Here is a 23,591-nt window from a genome sequence, read left to right as displayed (position 1 = left end):
AGTTCTTTTTTTTAATTTTATATTATTGAAAGATATTAAAAAATCACATTAAATATATAATAAAAACATTTATATTTTTTCTTATATGTTATATTTGAATTTTTCAAAATATCTATATATTATTAGAAATTTGAATATTCCCACTCTGAAAATTTTGTGATCAATAGATTATTTTTTTGTTATAATAAGTTACAAATGATCATAAAATATAACGCATATGAATTTTTATTTAATAAATATTCAAACTAAATAATATATATATATAAACACTAATGATTTAAAGCAACAAGATTGGCTGATCAATTTAGTCGTCCAGTTGAAATCTTTCAAAAGTATGTGAAAGACTAAAGTCAAAGTAAATATTGATTTAGAATAGTAGTTATATTTTACTAACCAAATACCGAAAAAAACTGAACCGAACCGAAACTAACCCGATATCCGGGTTGAACACCCGTAATCCAAATGAAGCCAAACTATTGTTTCATTCTCCAAAATATAATAAAAATAATAACTTAATCCCGCGCAAGGCGCGGGTCTTATCCTAGTTAGTATTTAAAGTTCTTAACTTGTTGGAATTACAACTTGACTGATATTCTCAATTATTGGTTTTGACTTTTGTCCCATGTTTGAATACCTTTTAGCTTCGGCTAATGTTGTCAGGCTATAGAATGGCATGTTTGGAGCATCATGAATATGCAAACCTCCACTTCCCAATTTTTTTTTTTGGATAGAAAACTAAATTATAAAGGAATGTTTTGGGAAATGTTGTTATTTTCTAGCACTCTCTAGTCTACATGTCCATATATTTAAGAGTTCAGTATAATTCATGTTCAAACAGATTTATAACTTGCGATGGAACTAGTTAAATGGTTTTAAACCTGAATTTAAACTGAGGACCATAAAATCATCAACGTCGTTAGTTTTATTACTATAATCAAACTATTCCACAAAACCGGAATACTATTGTCTTCTCCAATTGTAATGTTTTGTCTATTTCTTTTTTATTCCACCCTACCATTAACGGCTATAAGATAGAAAAGAGAGACAACTAATGAAGTAAAGGGTAATTATACCTTTGCTTTAGACAAAGAGCCGGGCTTTAGCTATTTCTAACTTTTTTGTTCCTTACTAAAATCCTAATATTATTTGTCACCACTAAAATCATAAATAAGAATCACAGGCTTTGAATAACAAGCAGATTAAACGGTGTATGTATCAAACACTGCAGATTAAATGTGTGTGCACAAAAAAAAAAGGATCAAAGGATAATATATAGATGAATTCAGAGATTAGTTATATAATTGCAAATTTTGCCGCTTCAAAACTTATGTTTAAGTGGTCAAAATAAATAATACTATAAAGTTGATCAAATATATATGTAAAATTTATGTTTGAATGGTAGAAAATAGATCTAGTAGACTGCCAAATAAACAACGCATAAAGTAACCGGAAAGATGGACACTAAAACATAGCATGGGATGGAATCTAAAACCCAAACCATGCTTGCTTTCTCGTCGACGTATGTCTTGCTGCACAACACAGAGAGTACGTACGCAGCCTTAGCAAACAAAAACTTAATCGCAAAGAAAGCGCTAGCTAAGCTAGACATCTCCCAACAGTCATGTTCCTTGATCACAATAATATTTAATTACGGATATTTTAAATAATGAGAACTTGATGTTAAAATATCTCAAAAAGTTTTTTAAATACTCAAGAAAAAACTTTTTTGACAAATGTCTTATAATTTATAAGTGATTTGATTTTTTTAGAAAATATTTAAATTTGAGTAATTAATTTAACTTCATTAAAATACTAATATAAATTAAGTTAGAACCTCAATTTGAAAACCTTACCAATAAAATAGCTCTTACCTTTTAAACTGAAAATTATAGCATAAAGCCCCTAAAAATAAGCATTACATGGCTCAAGTGCTGTAAAAAACATTTTTCCAGAGATTATGATTATTGTAACTTTTCTTTTTTTCTTTTTTAAATAACAGGAAAATATTAGATAAAAATAAAAGATATATACGCAATATATAAACAAACACATTGCAAACAAGATAAAATAACCAAGGGAAAATAATTTTTTTAGGCAAAAAAATGATAACTATGTTCCATTGGGCTAATTATTTTTAAAATGGCAATAACGCCCTTAATTTCAATTATAAATTCGAAATTATAATTAACAAAATAATTTTTAAATATTAAAATATAATAAATAATTAAAGTAATTAAAATAAAAAATATTAAAAATCCTCAAATAAAAAAAAATCTATCTCCACGATATTTTTTCTTCTGAAAAATCGATTTTTTCATATATGTAAACTAAATATTTTCTTCCCACATTTTTCGGAAATGATTATTCTTATTCGCAGGGTACAATAAATATGTAGAACTTTGTTTCTATAGGTTTTTAGATTTATAGTAATGTATAGATTCTGATTTCAACAGGTTTTAGATTTACAGTAAATCTGTAGAACTCGGTTTCTACAAGATTTTAGATTTATAGTAATGTGTAGATTTCGATTTCTGCAGGTTTTAGATTTATAGTAATCAGTTGATTCTGATTTCTATAGATTTTAGAGCGATATGTTAAGCGCGAAATGTGTATTCTAAATATTTATAGAATACTATTATTTACGTACATCACATAAATTCAATGAAAAAATGGATTTTATTTTCTATTTCGTAGAATGACAATTCTACTTTATGTATAACAAAATCTGAAAATATGATCTAAACATTTTTAAAACTGGAAAAACATGTTTAGTGGCTTATAGAGAGATGAAGATTTTTACTTGGTTTAGCTGTCATAGTAGAGCGAAGTACCACTAAGTTCATATAGGTATTTCATTAGTAGTTATTATTTTCCAATTTTTTTTTGCTTGTAAAACTATTTATTCAATTTATTTTCAAAACTACTAAAGGACATTAGAAACAAAAATGATACAAAATAGAAATTATTATAATGGGACATAGTTACCATTTTTTGGGTCTAAAAAATAATTTTTCCAATAATCAAAGCACAATCAACACTTTTTTAAAATATGTATATATTTAGATAACTATTTTTAATAAACAAATGTATTTCTAAAAGTTTTACTCATTACTGCTTTTAATTTCTATCAAATCTATAATTTTACTGTTTTAACATGATTTTTTTATACGACGTCAAAAAAGAAAAACATGATTTTTTTTATTTTAAAAAAATTAAATAACTGATATGATACATGTCCCATTTTAGCTATAATTACCTAAAATATTTTGGATTAGTTCATAGACGTAATAAATAACCAAGTTGGTAATATATCAAAAATGTATTTAACAATAATAAGTAACATATCAAAACATTCCAACTATTGCTGCCTGCTCTTATGATCTTATCCATATTCTTAACAGGCCTTAAATTTATTAACCAGAGGCCCATTATAACGCACAGTTTCTGTCATTTTCCTCTCTTTTTTTTTTCTTTTGAGAGAACAATAATGAAAATGAACATCAATTAGTCATAAATCTGGATTTTACAAGCTTTTTTCCTTAGCTTCGATCTTTTTCTACCTCGACGACTCTCCTAAGAGTCGGTGCATCTTCATCAGAAACCGCCTTCGCAATCTCGTCTTCTTTATAACCCCATGGGTCTACTACTATTATAATATTTCCGCAACAATCGAACAATCTAATCGAAGATGGATTCACTTCTCCTCGAAGATTTTGGCCAGAAGGTGGATTTGACGCGACGGATTCGGGAGGTTTTGTTGAACTACCCGGAAGGAACCACCGTGCTCAAGGAGCTCATACAGAACGCCGACGACGCCGGAGCTACGCGTGTCCGTCTCTGCCTTGATCGCCGCGCTCACCGGACGGATTCTCTGTTATCGGACTCTTTGGCTCAGTGGCAAGGTCCTTCTCTCTTGGCTTACAACGATGCTGTGTTCACTGAAGAGGATTTCGTTAGTATCTCGAGGATTGGTGGGAGTGGGAAGCATGGTCAGGCTTGGAAGACTGGTCGATTTGGGTAAAGCTTTTTGTTTCTGTTATTTTTTATTTTGAATAATATAGGAGGTTACTAAACCACAATATAAATAATATTAGTCAGGCTTGAATCTCTCATAGGGCAGGGGGAAATCGATTCTAACATTTTTCATTTTTCAACAGTTGTAATAGCATAATTATCCGGCTTTAAAAAAAATAAAATAATATTAGTTTCGTACCAGTGGGACCTAACTGACACAATGGCCACAGTCCTTTTCCGTTGAGCTAATGAACTCTGTTGTTTACTCACTTCGATGATGAGCGTTCTGATGAGTGTTGTGGCTTTGATTGTGTAGAGTTGGGTTCAACTCGGTGTACCATTTGACTGATATACCTTCCTTTGTGAGTGGCAAGTACGTGGTGTTGTTCGATCCTCAGGGTGCTTATCTTCCAAATATCTCTGCAGCTAACCCAGGGAAGAGAATCGATTTCGTTGGCTCTTCGGCTCTCTCTCACTACGAGGATCAGTTTCTTCCTTACTGTGCCTTTGGATGCGACATGAAAACTCCTTTTCGCGGCACGTTGTTTCGTTTCCCTTTGAGGAGTCCCGAGCAGGCAGGTTCTAGTAGGCTTTCGAGGCAAGCGTATTTTGAGGACGACATTTCGTTGATGTTTGATCAGCTCTTCGAGGAAGGGGTTTTCTCGCTGCTTTTTCTTAAATGTGTTTTGTCTATTGAGATGTACACGTGGGATGCTGGAGATCCAGAGCCTAAAAGGCTTTATTCAGTTTCGGTTAGCTCTCCGAAGGATGATACTGTGTGGCATCGGCAGGCGGTTCTTAGACTGTCGAAGACGTCGATTTCTGGAGATAGGGAGATGGATGCGTTTACTCTGGATTTCGTGAGTGAGTCTGAGAAGGGAAGCCAGAGTAAACGGAGAACAGACAAGTTTTACATTGTTCAGACGATGGCGTCATCGTCTAGTAGAATTGGTTCTTTTGCCGCCACTGCATCCAAAGAATATGATATTCATTTGTTACCATGGGCTTCAGTCGCAGCTTGCATATCAGATGATTCATCCGAGGTACCGTGTCAGCTTAAAGTAGTTTTTTTTTTTTTTGCTATCTGTAGCTTATAAGTATTTTTTCTCGTGTAGTCGTGTTTTTCACCTTCGTCTTTGTGTGTCTTCGCTGCCTATCATCCAGATAACTTGTTTTTCTCATGTTGCAACTTCGTGTATATTCTGGCAGTACTGAATATGCAAATGCGTTTATTTATCTGTTTATAGTTATATTTATTCATCCTAACATTTGCTGGTATTCTATATATTTACGCTTCGTGCTTTTCGATTATTTGTAACAGATTTTGATTGGATTTTCTCGTATCCCTTTTAGAGACATTGCATTTACTCTGTCTTTGTATGGTTTTGGCAGAACAATTTCTTAAAGCTTGGGCATGCTTTTTGCTTTCTTTCATTGCCTGTACGAACTGGATTGACGGTTCAAGTCAACGGATACTTTGAGGTGTCATCAAATCGCCGCGGAATTTGGTATGGAGAAGACATGGACAGGAGTGGTAAAGTTCGTTCAGCCTGGAATAGGCTTCTCCTGGAAGATGTGGTAGCACCCTCTTTTGCACGATTGCTTCTTTGTTTGAGAGAAGTGCTTGATCCCAGGGATTCGTACTTCTCCTTATGGCCTAGTGGATCTTTTGAAGCACCATGGAACATTTTAGTTGAGCAGATTTACAAAAATGTCTGCAATGCTCCTGTGCTGTTTTCGGATCTTGATGGGGGGAAATGGGTGTCCCCTGCCGATGCTTACCTTCATGATGAGGAATTCTCAAGGAGTAAAGAACTTGGTGATGCCTTGCTGCAGCTTGAAATGCCTATCGTGTGCCTCCCAAGACCAGTTTTTGATATGCTGTTGAAACACCCTTCCTTTTTTATTCCAAAAGTGGTTACTCCAGATAGGGTGCGCAGCTTTCTCAAAGGATGCAAAACGCTCTCAACTTTGAAGAAATCGTTGAAGCTAGTATTATTGGAGTATTGCCTGGATGATCTGACTGATGATGATGTTTGCACACAAGCCAGCAACCTGAAACTGCTTCCATTAGCAAATGGTGACTTTGGTTTCTTTTCTGCAAGTTCAGAAGCTGTCGCCTATTTTATTTGTGACGAATTGGATCATATGCTTTTACAGAAAGCTTATGACAGAGTAATTGATAGGAACATACCTCCAGGTTTATATAGCAGACTTTTTGCCATTGCAGAGTCGCAAACAGCAAATCTTGCAATTTTCGGAATCCAAAATTTGCTTCAGTTATTTCCGAGGCTTGTACCTGCTGAATGGAAATACAGAACCAAGATTTCCTGGCATCCAGACTCCAACCCAGACCATCCTTCGTCTTCATGGTTTGTTCTCTTCTGGCAGTATCTCGAGAAACAGTGTCCGATCCTTTCATTATTCCATGATTGGCCAATCTTGCCATCTACATCTGGCTATTTGTATATACTCTCTGCACAGTCAAAATTGATCAACGCGGAGAAGCTTCCCGATGCTGTCAGAAATGTCTTGGAGAAGATTGGTAGCAAAATATTAAACAACAATTTCAAAGTTGTACATTCAGACTTGTCCTCCTTTGTTTCAGATGCTACTTACACCGGCGTCTTAGAATCCGTTTTTGATGCTGCCTCTTCAGATATGGATGGGGTACAAAGTTTAATTTATAATTTGAATGCTGAAGAGAAGGATGAACTTCGTAGTTTTCTTTTGGATCCAAAGTGGCACATGGGTAATCAGATTGGCGATCTATGTCTCAGAATCTGCAAGATTTTACCCATTTACCGTGTATATGGAGAAACATGTACTCAAGAATCCGATTATTCTGATCTTGTTAATCCTCCTAAGTACTTACCTCCATCAGATGTGCCTGCCTGTCTTCTAGGATGTGAGTTTATTCTAAGCAGCAAAAGCAGCGAAGAAGATGTTTTGTCGAGGTACTATGGCATTGAGAGAATGAGGAAGAGTAATTTCTACAGACAGCATGTTTTCAACAGAATTGAAGTTCTGCAACCTGAGATTCGTGATCAGGTGATGCTTTCGATTTTGCAGAATCTTCCACAACTGTGTGTTGAAGATAGATTCTTAAGGGAAGAATTGCAGAACCTAGAGTTCGTACCAACTGTAAATGGTCCTCTGAAACGGCCATCTCTTTTATACGATCCTCGTAATGAAGAGTTATATGCTTTGTTGGAAGATTCAGATTGTTTCCCTGGCAGTGCATTCCAGAAATCTGCGATCTTGGACATGCTTCAAGGTTTGGGCCTTAGAACAACTGTTTCTCCTGAGACGATTTTAGAGAGTGCACGATTGGTGGAGCGACTGATGAACATGGATCTGGAAAAGGCTCATTCACGAGGTAAAGTGCTTTTTTCATTTTTAGAAGTCAATGCTGTGAAGTGGCTGCCTGATCAGTCCAGTGAAGATGATGGAGCTATTAACAGGATATTCTCAAGAGCCGCAACGGCTTTCAGACCACGAAATCTTACATGTAACCTTGTTAAGTTCTGGAATGAACTTAAAATGATTTGCTGGTGCCCTGTTTTAGTCTGTGCTCCATTTCAGACTTTACCATGGCAAGTTGTCACATCTACTGTTGCGCCTCCGAAGCTTGTACGTCCGAAAACAGATATGTGGCTTGTGTCTGCATCCATGCGGATACTGGATGGTGAATGTTCTTCTACAGCTCTTGCATATAACTTGGGGTGGTTATCACATCCAGGAGGAAGTGCAATTGCGGCTCAATTGCTTGAACTTGGAAAGAACAATGAAATTCTGATTGATCAGGTTCTTCGGCAGGAACTAGCTTTGGCGATGCCGAAGATATATTCAATTCTTGCAGGATTACTTGGTTCAGATGAGATGGACATTGTTAAGGCTGTACTTGAAGGTAGTCGCTGGATCTGGGTAGGGGATGGATTTGCAACTTTGAGTGAGGTTGTTCTTGATGGCCCTCTTCATCTTGTTCCCTACGTTCGTGTCATCCCTACCGACTTGGCTGTTTTTAGGAAACTGTTCGTGGAGCTTGGTGTTCGAGAATTTTTAACTCCATCTGATTATGCTGATGTTTTATGTAGAATAGCTGAAAGGAAAGGTAACTCACCTCTTGATCCACAAGAAATCAGGGCAGCTGTTTTAATTGCGCAGCAGTTGGCTGAATCGCAATTTCTTGACAAAGTCACAATCTATTTACCTGATGTTTCTGGTCGTCTGTTTCCTTCAAGTGACTTGGTCTACAATGACGCTCCGTGGCTGACTGCATCAGACAATCATAATAGCTCATTTAGTGCAGAGTCTACAATGCTATTGAATGCGAAAAGAACAATGCAAAAGTTTGTTCACGGTAATCTTTCGAATGAGGTAGCAGAGAAACTTGGTGCTCGCTCTCTTCGTAGAGTCTTGCTAGCGGAAAGTGCTGATTCAATGAATTTTAGTTTATCTGGGGCTGCTGAGGCCTTTGGACAGCATGAGGCATTGACCACCAGACTTAAACACATACTAGAAATGTATGCTGATGGGCCTGGGATTCTTTTTGAGTTGGTTCAGAACGCTGAAGACGCCGGAGCTTCTGAGGTGACATTCCTTTTGGATAGGACTCATTATGGGACTTCTTCACTCCTCTCTCCTGAAATGGCAGATTGGCAAGGCCCTGCTCTGTATTGTTTCAACAACTCGGTTTTTACTCAACAAGATATGTATGCAATCTCACGCATTGGTCAAGGAAGCAAACTTGAAAAGCCTTTTGCGATTGGAAGATTTGGGCTGGGATTTAACTGTGTTTATCATTTCACAGATATCCCGGGTTTCGTTTCTGGAGAAAACATTGTTATGTTTGATCCCCATGCCAATCATTTGCCTGGCATCTCTCCAACTCACCCAGGCTTGCGGATTAAATTTGCTGGAAGAAATATATTGGACCAGTTTCCTGATCAGTTTGCACCGTTCTTGCATTTTGGTTGTGACTTAGAGCATACATTTCCTGGAACACTCTTTCGGTTTCCTCTTAGAAACGCCAATGTTGCTCCCAGAAGTCAAATAAAGAAAGAAATATATACCCCTGAAGATGTGTTATCCCTCTTCACTTCCTTTTCTGGTGTTGTTTCGGAGGCCTTAATTTTCCTGAGGAATGTAAAATCAGTATCCATTTTTGTCAAGGAAGGAGCTGGTCATGAAATGCAGTTACTGCATCGTGTTTGCAAAGATTACAATGTTGGGGAAGATACTGAACCAAAGCCATCAAATCAAGTGTTTAGTCTTCTTGATGAAAATCTTTCTGCTGGAATGAACAAGGATCAGTTACTAAAAAAACTAAGCAGCACTGTAGTTAAAGAACTTCCCTATAAATGTCAGAAGGTTGTGGTGACTGAGCAAGATTCGTCGGGCTGTACTTCACATGGGTGGATAACAGGTGAATGTCTGAATGCCGGGGTAAGTAAAAAGCACTTAAATCTTCCAGAAATGTCCCATAAGTTAATACCATGGGCTAGTGTTGCCGTGCTTATAAATTCTGTCAAGACTGATAAAGCAGAGAACGTGGTTGCCAGCAGTTCTGATATATTTGGGCCATCCACGATTTCAGTTCAGAATCGAAGAAATTTTGGGGGGCGTGCTTTTTGCTTTCTGCCTCTACCGATAACTACTGGCCTCCCTGCGCATATCAATGCATATTTTGAGTTGTCATCCAACAGGAGGGATCTTTGGTTTGGCAATGACATGGCAGGGGGTGGAAAAGTACGGTCGGATTGGAATCTTTACTTGATCGAGGAAGTTGTTGTACCAGCCTATGGTCATTTGCTCGAAAAAATTGCATCTGAACTTGGTCCATGTGATTTGTTCTTCTCTGTCTGGCCAGTGACTCTAGGAGCAGAACCGTGGGCATCCTTGGTTCGAAAGCTGTACAGTTTTATTGCGGATAATGGTCTTCGTGTGTTATATACCAAAGCAAGAGGGGGCCAATGGATTTCAACTAAGCAAGCAATTTACCCTGACTTCAGCTTTCCCAAGGCAGATGAGCTTGTTTATGTCCTTGCTGACGCTGGTCTCCCGGTCATTAATATCTCAAAGTTAGTTGCGGAAAGATTCGGAGAGGCTTGTTCATCTTTGCATATTTTGACACCCCAATTGTTAAGGACCTTGTTGACCCGGCGAAAACGTGAGTTTAGGGATAGAAGTGGCTTGGTCTTGGCACTAGAATACTGTCTTATTGATTTAGAAATTCCTTTTACGGCTGATCTTTTTGGTCTACCCCTGCTACCTCTTGCCGATGGTTCGTTTACAACATTTAGCAAGAGTGGGACTGCTGAGAGAATCTTTTTCGCAGAAGAGAATGGGTATGAACTTCTGAAGGATACACTTCCTCACCAGCTTGTGGATCGTGAAGTGCCGGAAGGAGTTTATAGTAAGCTGTTGTCTGTAGCACAAAGCGAAGAATCGTGCATATGTCTTCTCTCCTGCAGCTTGCTTGAGAAGCTCTTTTTTAAGCTACTACCAGCAGACTGGCATCTTGCTGAAAAGATACTCTGGACACCTGGCCAGCACGGACATCCGACAGTAGAGTGGATACGGGTACTGTGGAGCTATCTTAAGTTTTGTGATGACCTCTCAGTATTTTCTAAGTGGCCCATATTGCCAGTTGAAGATCGCTGTCTCATGCAACTAACTGTAAATTCAAACGTTATCCAAGATGATGGCTGGAGCGAGAACATGTCTTCATTATTGCTGAAATGTGGATGCCGGTTCTTAAATCATGAGCTTCCAGTAGAGCACCCTCAGTTGGAAAGATTTGTTCAGCCGCCAACAGCAGCAGGCATACTGAACGCACTTCTTGGAGTTTCTGGCGGGCAAGAAAACATAAAAGGAATTTTCCTTAATGTTTCAGAAGGAGAACTGCATGAGCTACGGAATTTTATTCTTCAGTCAAAGTGGTTTTCTGCCGGACAAATGAATGAGGTCCACTTTGAGACCATCAAACACCTTCCCATATTCGAGTCATACAGAAATAGAAAACTTGTGAGTTTGAATTGTCCAGTTAAGTGGCTAAAACCTGATGGCATCAGGGAGGATCTGTTGGATGATGATTTTGTACGCTTAGACTCAGAGAGGGAGAGAGCTATCTTCAAAAGATACTTACAAATAGAAGAACCCTCGAAAATGGAATTTTACAAAGCTTGTGTACTCAATCGTATGTCGGAGTTCCTTTCTCAGCAAGAAGCTTTGTTGGCCATTTTGCATGATCTAAATGATCTAGTCGCCGATGATGTTTCCCTTCAGTGTGCATTATCTACAACCCCTTTTGTTCTGGCCGCAAATGGATTATGGCAACAACCTTCCAGGTTTATCTATCTTATTCCCTTTTTCCTATTCTAATACGTTGAATATGTTAATCGCAAACTACCGCAGCAACTTGATATTAGCTGTATTTGTTGGCATTTACACTGTACGGCAAATGGATATTTCTACAATTGTCTTCATCTTTTTGTTCTCTTTTCAGGCTTTACGATCCTCGTGTTCCTGGGCTACAGGAGCTTCTTCACAAAGAAGTCTACTTTCCTTCTGAGAAGTTTTTAGATTCTAAGATCCTGGATGCATTGGTTGGTCTTGGACTTAGAACAACTCTGGACTGTACTACCTATGTGGATGCTGCTAGAAGTGTGTCAATCCTACATGACTCGGAAGATCTAGAAGCATCGAGATATGGAAGAAGACTGTTCTCCCATATCAAAAATCTTTCTGTCAAACTATCATCCAGGACAGGTGAAGCGAATGATGATGAATCACAAGATCTGATGTCCAAGACAAGTGAAGACTCGCCTGATGGAGAAACCTATCCTGAATATGAAGCGGGGAGTATCTATCTTGGGAGCTTACCCACTGAGCAATCGGAGCATGAGTTTTGGGATCAAATGAGGTCTATCGCATGGTGTCCTATTTGTCTTGATCCACCAATAGAAGGAATTCCATGGCTTGAATCTAGTAACTTGGTGGCATCTCCAGATAGAGTAAGGCCCAAGTCTCAGATGTTTTTGGTGTCTGCCACAATGCACTTACTGGACGGCGAGTGCCATTCGCCATATCTACTTCAGAAACTTGGGTGGATGGACTGTTTAAGTATTGATGTCCTGTGCAGACAATTAATTGAGATATCAAAGTCTTACAAAGAACAGAAGTCTCGTTCAACAGTACATCCTGATTTTGAGAGCATGTTACAGAGTCAAATTCCTCTACTCTATACGAGACTGCAAGAACATGCTAGGGACAATGACTTTCTTGCTCTCACATCAGTACTGAACGGTGTTCCTTGGGTGTGGCTTGGAGATGATTTTATCTCTGCAGATGTTCTTGCTTTTGATTCTCCCGTGAAGTTTACCCCTTATCTATATGCTGTCCCTTCAGAATTATCAGACTTTAAAGAACTGCTTCTGGAATTGGGTGTGAGGCTTAGTTTTGATGCCGCAGATTATATGAACACTCTGCAACACTTGCAGAATGATCTAAAAGGATCACCGTTAACAGAAGAACAGATATGTTTTGTCCTTTTAGTTCTTGAAGCCATTGCAGACTGTTTCTCTGAGGCGTCACAAGATTGTGATAGAAATTTAGTGCTAGTTCCTGATTCCGCTGGACTTTTGGTCCCCTTGGATGATCTTGTTTATAATGATGCACCATGGGTAGACAGCAGTTCTCTTTCTGGGAAAAGGTTTGTGCATCCTAGCATCAGCAATGACATGGCTAACAAGTTGGGGATACAATCTCTTCGCTGTATCTCCTTAGTCGATAATGATATTACCCAAGATCTTCCTTGTATGGAGTTCACAAAGTTGAATGAGCTTCTATCACTGTATGGCAGCAAAGATTTCTTGTTGTTCGATCTTCTTGAGTTAGCCGATTGCTGCAAGGTTAAAAAGCTGCACATCATCTTTGACAAGAGAGAGCACTCTCGCAAGTCCTTGCTGCAGCATAATTTAGGTAATATTTTTTTGTCGTTTGCTCTAACCTTGCTCTTTCAATTCTGGAGCGAATTTTTCTAAGGTGGATAGCATTTTTGATACCAGAAAAGATCTTTTGAGCTTATACGGGATACAGGTTTCTTTGTTGGTTGGTTTTAAATATTTGCTGAGTAATTGTTTTGTAGATTTCTAGGGTTATCTACCTTGATCCTCTTATTAATGCGCTCTCCTTCTTTCAGGTGAATTCCAAGGACCTGCTCTACTTGCCATTTTAGAAGGGGCTACGTTGACCAGAGAGGAGGTTTGTAGTCTTCAGCTTCTTTCACAGTGGAGAGTTAAGGGTGAAACTCTCAACTATGGGCTGGGCCTTCTTAGTTGTTTCTTCATGTGTGATCTTCTGTCTATTGTTTCTGGTGGCAACTTTTACATGTTTGATCCCCAAGGAGCGACCCTCTCTGCCTCCACGACTCAGGCTCCTGCTGCAAAAATGTTCTCGTTGATAGGTATGAACGTCTAGTTTGGCTTTGCTCCGTGTAGAACCATCCTGCTTATGCTTCGTTCATCCATGGTTTTATGTTTCAGCTCCGGTTTTGATAAATCAGTTTGATACTATTCAGTTGTCTTTATTTAAGTTCACCTTTTATTAATTTCTACTGCTGTTTTAGGTACAAATTTGGTTGAGCGATTCAGTGATCAATTTAATCCGATGCTAATTGGTCAAGATAAGGCATGGTCATTGACAGATTCCACCATTATTCGGATGCCTTTATCATCGGAAATCTTGAAAGATGGACTTGAGGCGGGGTTAAATAGAGTGAAGCAAATATCTGACCAGTTTTTGGAGAATGCCTCCAGAATCCTCATTTTCTTGAAGTCAGTTTCACAGGTACTATAATATGTATGTCTACACTGCTGTGAACGTCACTGAATGCTTTTTCTTATGGCAATAGAATGCTATTACATTGAAAACTGTAGTACAAAATGTGGCGTAGAAACTGGTTGAATTTGGGATTGAACACGGGCTACCATGCTGTTGCTAAATAACAGATAGTTACGAAGTAAAATTTTCTTAACTAGTTAGATTTCTGTTTAGGTATCGTATAGAAAAACGGTTCGTCTGGAGCTTTTGAAATTTGTAAAGCTAAATGTTTTTGGCATTCTTTCATCTGTTGGATTTTATTTTTTATCTGTATTTTGACTTATGGATATTTTGGATATAGATATAAGTCAGTTGAAGTTCAAATATGAGGAATGAGTGAGGTCTGAATTTTGTCCTTGATTTTATGGAACTCTGCATGTTTAAGAATGTTGTGAAAATATCCATGTTTATCCTACATTTCGTTTTAATCATTTGATGTCTCTATATTATGTACCAAACCTAAAAAACGTAGAGAATATTTTTCTAATTTCAGGTTTCATATTCCACATGGGAGCAAGGAAATGTAGAACCACACCAAGATTACGCTCTGCATATTGATTCAGCATCAGCTATCATGAGGAATCCCTTCTCGGAGAAAAAATGGAGAAAGTTTCAACTTTCGAGGTTGTTTAGTAGCTCAAACTCTGCTGTTAAATCACAAATAATAGAGGTCAACCTACATATAGGGGAAAACAAACTTCTGGATCGATGGCTTGTTGTTCTCAGCATGGGCTCTGGACAATCACGAAACATGGCTCTTGACAGGTATGTAGTCACTAACTATTATCGACATAAAATCTTCTGGCACCTATATGCTTGGATGTTTATACCATCTAAAAAAGCCATGTCAAAAATAAAGAGATATACATAATCTCTATAACATGTTTAAACCATCTTTTGAAATTTAAAATGCTACAAGTTAATATCAAAATCATGGCAGCAGACACATTCAGTTCACTGTGCGAGTATGTCACTTGTCATACTATAACACTATAATGTGTCTGGGCGTTGAATTGAAATTAAACTCTTTTATTTTATTAGTGAAAAAATGTAACGAATTCCATTTACTCGTGTGTTTTCTCAAAACTAGTATATGTGATGAGTGTACTAGAGGTTATCATGTCTCTATTGCTTGTTAAAATATTACTTATCTGCAGGAGGTATCTTGCGTATAATTTGACACCTGTTGCTGGGGTTGCGGCACATGTATCTCGAAATGGTCGTCCGGTTGATGTTCATTCAGCCAGCCCCATAATGTCTCCTTTGCCTTTGTCTGGTAGTGTGAATCTACCTGTCACCATCCTTGGATGCTTCCTCGTTCGGAATAATTGTGGTCGTTTTCTCTTCAAACATCAGAAAGGGAGAAATATGTTAGAGCCACAGCTTGATGCTGGAGATAGATTGATTGATGCATGGAACAAAGAGTTAATGTCATGTGTTCGTGATTCTTACATAGAAATTGTGGTGGAGATGGAAAGGCTAAGGCGAGAGCATCCAAGCTCTTCAATTGAGTCAAGTTCAGCACGTCAGCTGGCCCTTTCTCTTAAAGCATATGGTCACGAATTGTATTCTTTCTGGCCACGGTCTAATCAACATGACGGTGCTCTAGTAACAGAAATGCCCAAGCCGGAGTGGGAATGCTTGGTTGAACAAGTTATAAGGCCCTTTTATGCTCGTGTTGCTGACCTTCCCATGTGGCAGCTTTACTCCGGAAATTTGGTTAAGGCTGAAGAGGGTATGTTTCTAACACAACCTGGTAGTGAGGTTGCTGTTAATTTACTTCCCGTTACAGTTTGCAGCTTTGTGAAGGAGCATCACCCTGTTTTTTCCGTGCCTTGGGAATTGTTGGCTGAAGTCCAGGCAGTAGGGATTCCGGTTCGAGAAGTTAAGCCAAAGATGGTTCGCGATCTTCTAAAGAAGTCATCTGCATCTATCGATCTCCGATCTGTTGATACTTATATTGATGTGCTTGAATATTGTCTCTCAGATATTCAATTCACTGAAGCACTTAACCCCGAAGGGGGCAACTTGGATGAAGGAAACAGTACTTCTGGTTCGATGTCGATGCCTACTCAAGCTCAGGCTGGCTCAAGTGACGCTTTTGAAATGATGACAAGCCTAGGGAAGGCTTTGTTTGATTTTGGTAGAGTTGTTGTTGAAGATATTGGTCGTACTGGAAATAGTAATAATAGATATAGTAATCTTGACCCGAGGTTTCTATCTGCGCTTAATGAACTTAAAGGATTACCATGCCCGACTGCAACAAATCAGTTAACTCGTTTAGGTACTTCTGAGCTGTGGTTGGGCAACAAGGAGCAGCAGGCTTTGATGTTACCTGTGTCTAAAAGATTTATCCATCCAAAAGTGTTTGACAGATCGAGCTTGTCTGATATATTTTCGAAGTCTTCAGTTCAAGCATTTTTAAAGTTAAGGAGCTGGTCACTTCCTTTACTGGCCAGTAATATGAAATATCTTTTTCATGACGATTGGGTTAATTATATCTCTCAATCAAATACTATGCCATGGTTTTCATGGGAAAGTACATCCAGTTCTAGTGATGATAGTGGCCCCTCGCCTGAATGGATCAGGCTCTTTTGGAAGAATTTCAATGGATCAGCAGATGAGCTCTCACTCTTTTCGGACTGGCCTTTGATTCCTGCCTTCCTTGGCAGACCGATATTATGCCGTGTAAGGGAGAGACATTTGATCTTCTTTCCACCACCACCTTCGCAGCCAATCCCTGGAAGTGTTACTGATATGCCCACAACATCAGTAAGTGATGGTTCTTTATCTGAGTTAATACAGCACTATGCTTCAGGCTTCGACCTAGCACAGAGAAAGCATCCTTGGCTGATTTTACTGCTGAACCAATGCAATATACCTGTCTGTGATACTGCATATATTGATTGTGCCGAGAGATGCAAGTGTCTGCCTTCACCAAGCATGTCGCTTGGCCAAGCTATTGCCTCCAAGCTTGCTGAAGGCAAACGAGCTGGCTACATTACTGATATCTCTTCCTTCCCAACATCTGGCCGTGATGAGCTTTTCACCCTTTTGGCTAATGATTTCTCTTCAAGTGGCTCAAGATATCAAGCATATGAACTTGAAGTACTAAGTTCACTTCCTATATTTAAGACTGTCACTGGGTCTTATACACATTTGCAAAGGCAGGGTTTGTGTATAATCGCTGGAAATTCCTTCCTCAAACCACATGATGAATGTTGCTTTTGCTATTTTCTAGATTCAGTTGAATGTCACTTTCTCCAAGCCCTTGGGGTCGCTGTGTCGCATAATCATCAGACTTTAGTAAGGTTTGGGTTAACTGGGTTTGAAAGCAGATCTCAATCTGAACAAGAAGATATACTAATTTATCTGTATGGAAATTGGCGTGATTTAGAGGCCGATTCTACTGTGATTGAAGCCCTGAGGGAAGCTAAATTTGTCAGAAGTTCTGATGAATTCTCCTCTGAGCTGTCAAAACCGAAGGACTTGTTTGACCCTTCTGATACATTACTAGTGTCAGTCTTTTTTGGTGAAAGAAAACGATTTCCTGGAGAAAGATTCTCATCAGAAGGCTGGCTTCGCATTCTACGAAAAGTTGGCCTTCGAACTGCAGCGGAAGCCGATGTCATACTTGAATGTGCCAAAAGGGTAGAATTTCTGGGTAGAGAGCGTGATAGACCCTCTGAAGAAGATTCTTTTGAAACGGATCTTGTGCATTCTGAGAAGGATATTTCAGTCGAGTTAGCTACATTAGCAGGATCTGTACTTGAAGCTATATTTTTAAACTTTGCTGGTTTTTATAGCACCGCCTTCTGCAACACTCTTGGTCAGATTGCATGCGTACCTGCTGAATCAGGGTTCCCAAGTATTGGTGGCAGAAAAGGTGGCAAAAGAGTCCTTACAAGTTACAGTGAAGCTGTTCTTTTACGGGACTGGCCCCTGGCTTGGAGCTCGGTTCCTATTCTATCAAGTCAGAGATTCATTCCACCTGACTTTTCATGGACAGCATTTCGCCTAAGAAGTCCTCCGATTTTCTCGACTGTTCTTAAACACTTGCAGGTATGAACAGTCTTCTTCTTTCTTTGATCTATTTATGTACCCTTGTCAAGGATATGGATGAAAAAGGCCTGATCAAATATGGCCAGGTTATCGGACGGAATGGGGGTGAAGACACTCTTGCTCATTGGCCCAATGATCCAGATGTGATGACCGTTGATGTTGCTTCTTGTGAAGTTTTGAAGTACCTGGAAAAGGTTTGGGGCTCCCTCACTTCTTCAGGTGCGTATACTGCTTAATACAACACTCAATATTGAAAACAAATATATCTACATTCAAGCTATTGCAACTGTAAATTCACAATCATGGTGTAAGTATCCATGAAATTTCTGGAATGCCTTTTACTCAATAGGTGGTGAGAATGAATGCAGTAGTAACATTAAAAAGCTAGTTGTCCACTGTGTTTTTCTAGCCTTGCAAACTTCAGTAATAGATTATTCCCTGGACAACACCGAAAAACAGGAAAAATTGGATTTGTGTTTGCTGTTGCCTGCAGTTACTTAAATATCTATGATCGTAGGACTGCAGTATATGTTTTCTATTAGAATGTTGAAAAATCTCTGATGATATTCCCCCCCCCCTTGTAATTTTTGTCATCCAGATATTTTGGAATTGCAAAAGGTGGCCTTTTTACCAGCTGCAAACGGAACACGCTTGGTGGGCGCAAGCTCCCTTTTTGTTCGCCTACCAATCAACCTATCGCCTTTTGCATTTGAACTTCCTAGTCTCTATCTACCCTTTCTGAAGATCCTTAAAGATTTGGGACTCAACGATGTGCTTTCAGTTGGAGCTGCAAAGGATATCCTCTCCAAGTTACAAAAACTCTGTGGTTATCGGCGTTTGAACCCCAACGAGCTTCGAGCTGTCATGGAAATTCTTCATTTTCTCTGCGATGAAATAAATGCAACAAAGGCACCAAATGATTCCACTATTAATTCAGATGTGATAGTCCCAGATGATGGCGGCAGACTTGTCCATGCACGGTCTTGTGTTTATGTCGATTCCTTTGGGTCACGCTATGTGAAATACATAGACACTGCAAGGTTAAGACTTGTTCATCCACTTCTTCCGGAGAGGATCTGTCTAGATTTGGGTGTGAGAAAGCTTTCTGATGTGGTTATTGAGGTATGCATGGCATCCGTTGCTTTTTCTCAAGCTTTCTTTTTGTTATATTTGCTTTATGTTAAACGATCTCATAATACTTTCTTCTTAACATAGGAACTTGAAAGCTCTGAGCATATCCAAAGCTTAGACAAGATAGGGTCCATATCACTGAAGGCTATTAGAAGGAAGTTACAGAGCGAATCGTTTCAAGCTGCTTTATGGACTGTGAGCCGCCAGATAACCACCGTGCATGACTTATCTTTTCAAGATGTCCAACATTCTCTTCAATCTGCTGCAGAGAAAATTGAATTCATCAGAAATATATATACTCGATTTCTTCTCCTGCCAAACTCCGTTGACGTTACCCTCGTGTCTAAGGAGTCCATCATTCCCGAATGGGAGAATGAATCCCGTCATCGCACAATGTATTACATCAATCTCCACAGAACATCTATCCTAGTTGCTGAACCGCCTGGATACATTTCTTTACTGGATGTCATGGCAACAGTGGTGAGCGAGGTTCTAGGCTTTCCAACTTCCTTGCCTATAGCATCTTTATTTTCATGTCCTGAGGGATCTGAAACTGAAATTTCCGCTTGCCTAAGACTAAGCTCTCATGCTCTTACCAACACCGGCACAGCTGTTGATAGTACAGTTGGCCAAGAGATAATGCCGCAGGATGCTGTGCAAGTACAGCTTCACCCTCTGAGACCATTCTACAAAGGGGAGATTGTTGCTTGGAAAATCCAGCAAGGAGACAAACTGAGATACGGAAGAGTCCCAGAGGATGTTCGACCTTCTGCAGGCCAAGCTCTTTACAGATTTAAGGTTGAAATGACACCTGGAGAGACTGGTCTATTACTTTCATCTCAAGTTTTCTCCTTCCGAGGCACGTCGGTTGAAAATGAAGGTCCCTCGTCGTTGGCCGAGGTGCTCCCTGCAGTATCTGATAACAAATCTCAAGGGAGTTCAGACAGTTCCAGAACTAACAAAGCAAGTTCTTCTAGCCAGGTTTGTTACATATCTCGCGCGCTACACTTGCTTCTTTTCCTATGTTTGTATTATCTATATAATACTAGGAAACAAAATGCCTACTGTTTTTATCCATCATCTTGTGATTGTTTGATCTTATCTCATGTTCATGATTAAGGTTAAAACCATCTGTGTAAGATTGATTGGATTTGTGCTTTGTGACCTGCAGCCTGTGAATGAAACGCAATATGGTCGAGTCACAGCGAAAGAATTAGTTGAGGCGGTCCACGAGATGCTCTCTGCAGCTGGAATCAACATGGAACTGGAGAATCAATCTTTACTACAGAGAACCATAACCCTTCAAGAAGAACTCAAAGACTCTCAAGCAGCATATATACTTGAACAGGTTCGCTTACAATAAAATCCTCCATACTCGAAAACCAATAATTAGAATCATAATGATGATAGCAAAAACTTGTATTTGTCTCTGATTTTCTTGCAGGAGAGAGCAGAGGCTTCTCTTAAAGAAGCAGAGACGGCGAAATCACAGTGGATTTGCAAGATATGCCTGATCAAAGAAGTGGACTTAACCATTGTACCATGCGGACATGTCTTGTGTCGGGAATGTTCAGCTTCAGTCGCTAGATGTCCCTTTTGTCGTCTTCAAGTCACAAGAACCATCCGAATTTTCCGACCGTAAACAAACCACCTAAATATCATATCTATGAGTCACTATTTATCAAAAGGTTTTTGTCCTCTATTACAAAGAGTTTCTGCTGACTCATTGGCAGCTTGTATATACGTATATAGGTAATTGTCTTCACTTGGTGTCTTTGTTAAGTAATGAAAATATTATTTCAAGCCGCTATCATTTTTTCTGGTCTCGAATCAAAAGCTTTCTTCCAACGAATGTGGAGTATTTGGGCTATTATTCTATGGGCCTTATTCATTCATGTTGGGCTTAAAATTTCTGTAGTGTTTGACACCAAAAGGAAGGGAAGTGACTAATGAATCATATCTCGACACGTGGTGGACTACGTAGACGTTAGATAACCACCACTCAGATAAGAAGGAGAGAGAAAGCAAAAAGGATATGTGGCGGGAGTGAAAGAAGGTCACACTTCAATGGCGTCTCTGCAACTCTGCGACGGTTATCTTCTCTCCAAGCCCTCTGTATCTCCTCGTTTCCGTCTCCCTCAACGAATATCTCACCGCCTCATACCTAAAGCCTCCGCTTCTCCTCCTCCACCACCATCTTCATCTTCTTCGTTGTCTCTCACTCGGCGGGATCTTCTCTACCAATCTGCGGCGGTATCACTCTCCCTTTCCTCCATCGTCGGACCAGCTAAAGCTGATGAACAGTTATCCGAATGGGAACGAGTCTTCCTCCCAATCGATCCCGGCGTCGTTCTTCTCGACATTGCTTTCGTCCCCGACGAGCCTAGCCGCGGTACCTCCTTTTTATCTTACGAATCTTAAGGTTAAGATTATCACTTACTAATCATGCTGCTGATGAAATCAATTAGGGTTTCTACTGGGAACGAGGCAGACTCTGTTAGAGACCAAAGACGGCGGAAACACTTGGGCTCCACGATCAATCCCTTCAGCTGAAGAAGAGGATTTCAATTACAGATTCAATTCAATCAGCTTCAAAGGCAAAGAAGGATGGATCATTGGCAAGCCTGCTATCTTGTTGTACACTGCTGACGCTGGCGAGAATTGGGATAGAATCCCCCTTAGCTCTCAGCTTCCTGGTGATATGGTATTTGCTAAAGCCTGTTTCCTCCTGTGGTTTCAGAGCTTATGGAGAATGTTAAGCTTGTTGTTGCAATGGTGTTGTGTAGGTGTTTATAGAGGCGACTGGAGAGAAGAGTGCAGAGATGGTTACCGATGAAGGTGCTATCTATGTTACTTCCAACAAGGGATATAACTGGAAAGCTGCTATTCAGGAAACCGTTTCAGCTACTTTGAACAGGTTTTTGATTATTCTGGTTGATATTGACGGCAAAATCAAAATGTATTTGTGCTGGAAATTGACAAAGTAGAGTACCTGATTCTGTATATTTCCAATGATTTTACAGAACAGTCTCGAGTGGAATCAGTGGTGCTAGTTACTACACGGGAACCTTCAGTGCTGTTAATCGTTCACCAGATGGAAGATATGTTGCTGTTTCGAGCCGTGGTAACTTCTTTTTGACATGGGAGCCTGGGCAGGTGAGCCTCACTTAAGGATATGTAGTTTGTCCTTCCTAGGACATTTCTAAGTGAAGTTGTAGTGCACATGCTTAGTCCAGCCAGTTTTCGCATGGCTAATTTCGTTTTAGCTGATTATTTAGCACGATTTAAATCAAATGTAAATAAGAGTATTAGCATGTATCCATCTACCCGACTTTTGAACTAAGTAACTAGTGATAAGAGTGAACTAGTGTTTCTAGGTAGACGATATCATGCATCTTACAAGCGATGTCCAATTCCTCTTCTTCTTTTTTTTGTGTGTGTGTGTGTGGTATGGTTGGTCTTATCACTTATGTCCGTCATTGACCATAATATTGGAACATTGCAGCCTTACTGGCAACCACACAATAGAGCAGTTGCAAGAAGAATTCAGAACATGGGATGGAGAGCTGATGGTGGTCTTTGGCTTCTTGTTCGAGGTGGAGGACTTTATCTTAGCAAAGGCACTGGGGTAAGTACTGCAACAAGACTCTCCTCTCTTTTGTATCTTTCCTGAACATTTCCTTTTCTTATCATACCTAACAAAACTCGTATTGAGGTTCATTTTTTTTGTTGTCTGCTATTCCCTGGACTGGACCAAAAACAAGGAAAAGAAACACTGTTTTTTTCTTGTGATTTGAATTCTATTCCAATGTTCCAATCAGTTGTTTTATCCACTGTCTAGATTTCAGAGGAGTTTGATGAAGTTCCAGTACAAAGCCGTGGCTTTGGTATTCTAGATGTTGGTTATCGCTCAGAGGTACATGATGAGTTTACACTGACATCCTTCAAATCTTTGAATGCCGCTCAGATTATTACACTTTTTGTTGTTGTGTAATTGCAGGAAGAAGCGTGGGCAGCGGGAGGTAGTGGGATTCTACTGAGAACAAGAAACGGAGGAAAGTCATGGAACCGTGACAAAGCTGCTGATAATATCGCCGCTAATCTATACGCGGTCAAGTAAGAGTCCTGTAATCAAACATCAACCCGCAATCTGCTTTACAAACAAACTAATCAGCTTTCTTAAATCATATCTGTGTGTTTTGTAGATTTGTGGATGATAAGAAAGGATTTGTGCTTGGAAACGATGGAGTCTTGCTTCGATATGTCGGATGAAGAAAAGGTGAATTGAGAGATTCGTTTTCTTTTTTTTTCGGTACTTCTTTGTAAAGCTTGTGCTGTGTTTTGATACTAATGCATTATAAAGTACCTGTATACATTCCAACCATGCATGAATGAGATATACCATAAATCATTTAATTTAATCTTATTCCTCGTTACAATGTACTACTGCAGCATTACAAAGTTCTTTTTAAATCTATTCCTCATTATTGTTTCTTGTA

General features: G+C 39.2%; 2 protein-coding genes across 3 annotated transcripts; both read left to right on the top strand.

Moving 5' to 3' along the window:
* The first annotated feature begins 3,498 nt into the window (after nt 1–3,498).
* Nucleotides 3,499–21,239, top strand: LOC111208779 (sacsin). Of its 2 annotated transcripts, XR_007325865.1 has the most exons (14): nt 3,499–4,017; nt 4,331–5,057; nt 5,407–11,366; nt 11,525–12,999; nt 13,220–13,483; nt 13,646–13,866; nt 14,393–14,664; nt 15,057–17,961; nt 18,048–18,180; nt 18,560–19,083; nt 19,177–20,073; nt 20,264–20,440; nt 20,537–20,844; nt 21,011–21,239. XR_007325865.1 is itself a non-coding variant. In XM_048761998.1 (13 exons), exons 1-13 carry the CDS (start codon nt 3,689–3,691, stop codon nt 20,732–20,734), a joined length of 14,082 nt encoding a protein of 4,693 aa, XP_048617955.1. In that variant the 5' UTR covers nt 3,499–3,688; the 3' UTR covers nt 20,735–20,902. The 2 variants fall into 2 exon arrangements, 1 of the variants encoding a protein (XP_048617955.1); XM_048761998.1 differs by lacking the exon at nt 21,011–21,239 and having other exon boundaries at nt 20,537–20,902.
* Nucleotides 21,126–23,513, top strand: LOC111208780 (photosystem II stability/assembly factor HCF136, chloroplastic). The gene is made up of 8 exons (XM_022708233.2): nt 21,126–21,484; nt 21,561–21,796; nt 21,879–22,009; nt 22,116–22,248; nt 22,598–22,720; nt 22,934–23,008; nt 23,093–23,208; nt 23,298–23,513. The coding sequence occupies exons 1-8, from the start codon at nt 21,160–21,162 to the stop codon at nt 23,362–23,364; spliced, it is 1,206 nt and encodes a 401-aa protein (XP_022563954.1). The 5' UTR covers nt 21,126–21,159; the 3' UTR covers nt 23,365–23,513.
* Nucleotides 23,514–23,591: the final 78 nt, after the last annotated feature.

The sequence above is a fragment of the Brassica napus genome, chromosome C7, assembly GCF_020379485.1.
Source record: "Brassica napus cultivar Da-Ae chromosome C7, Da-Ae, whole genome shotgun sequence".
Lineage (NCBI taxonomy): Eukaryota > Viridiplantae > Streptophyta > Magnoliopsida > Brassicales > Brassicaceae > Brassica > Brassica napus.
This window is presented reverse-complemented; position numbering and strand designations above follow the sequence as displayed.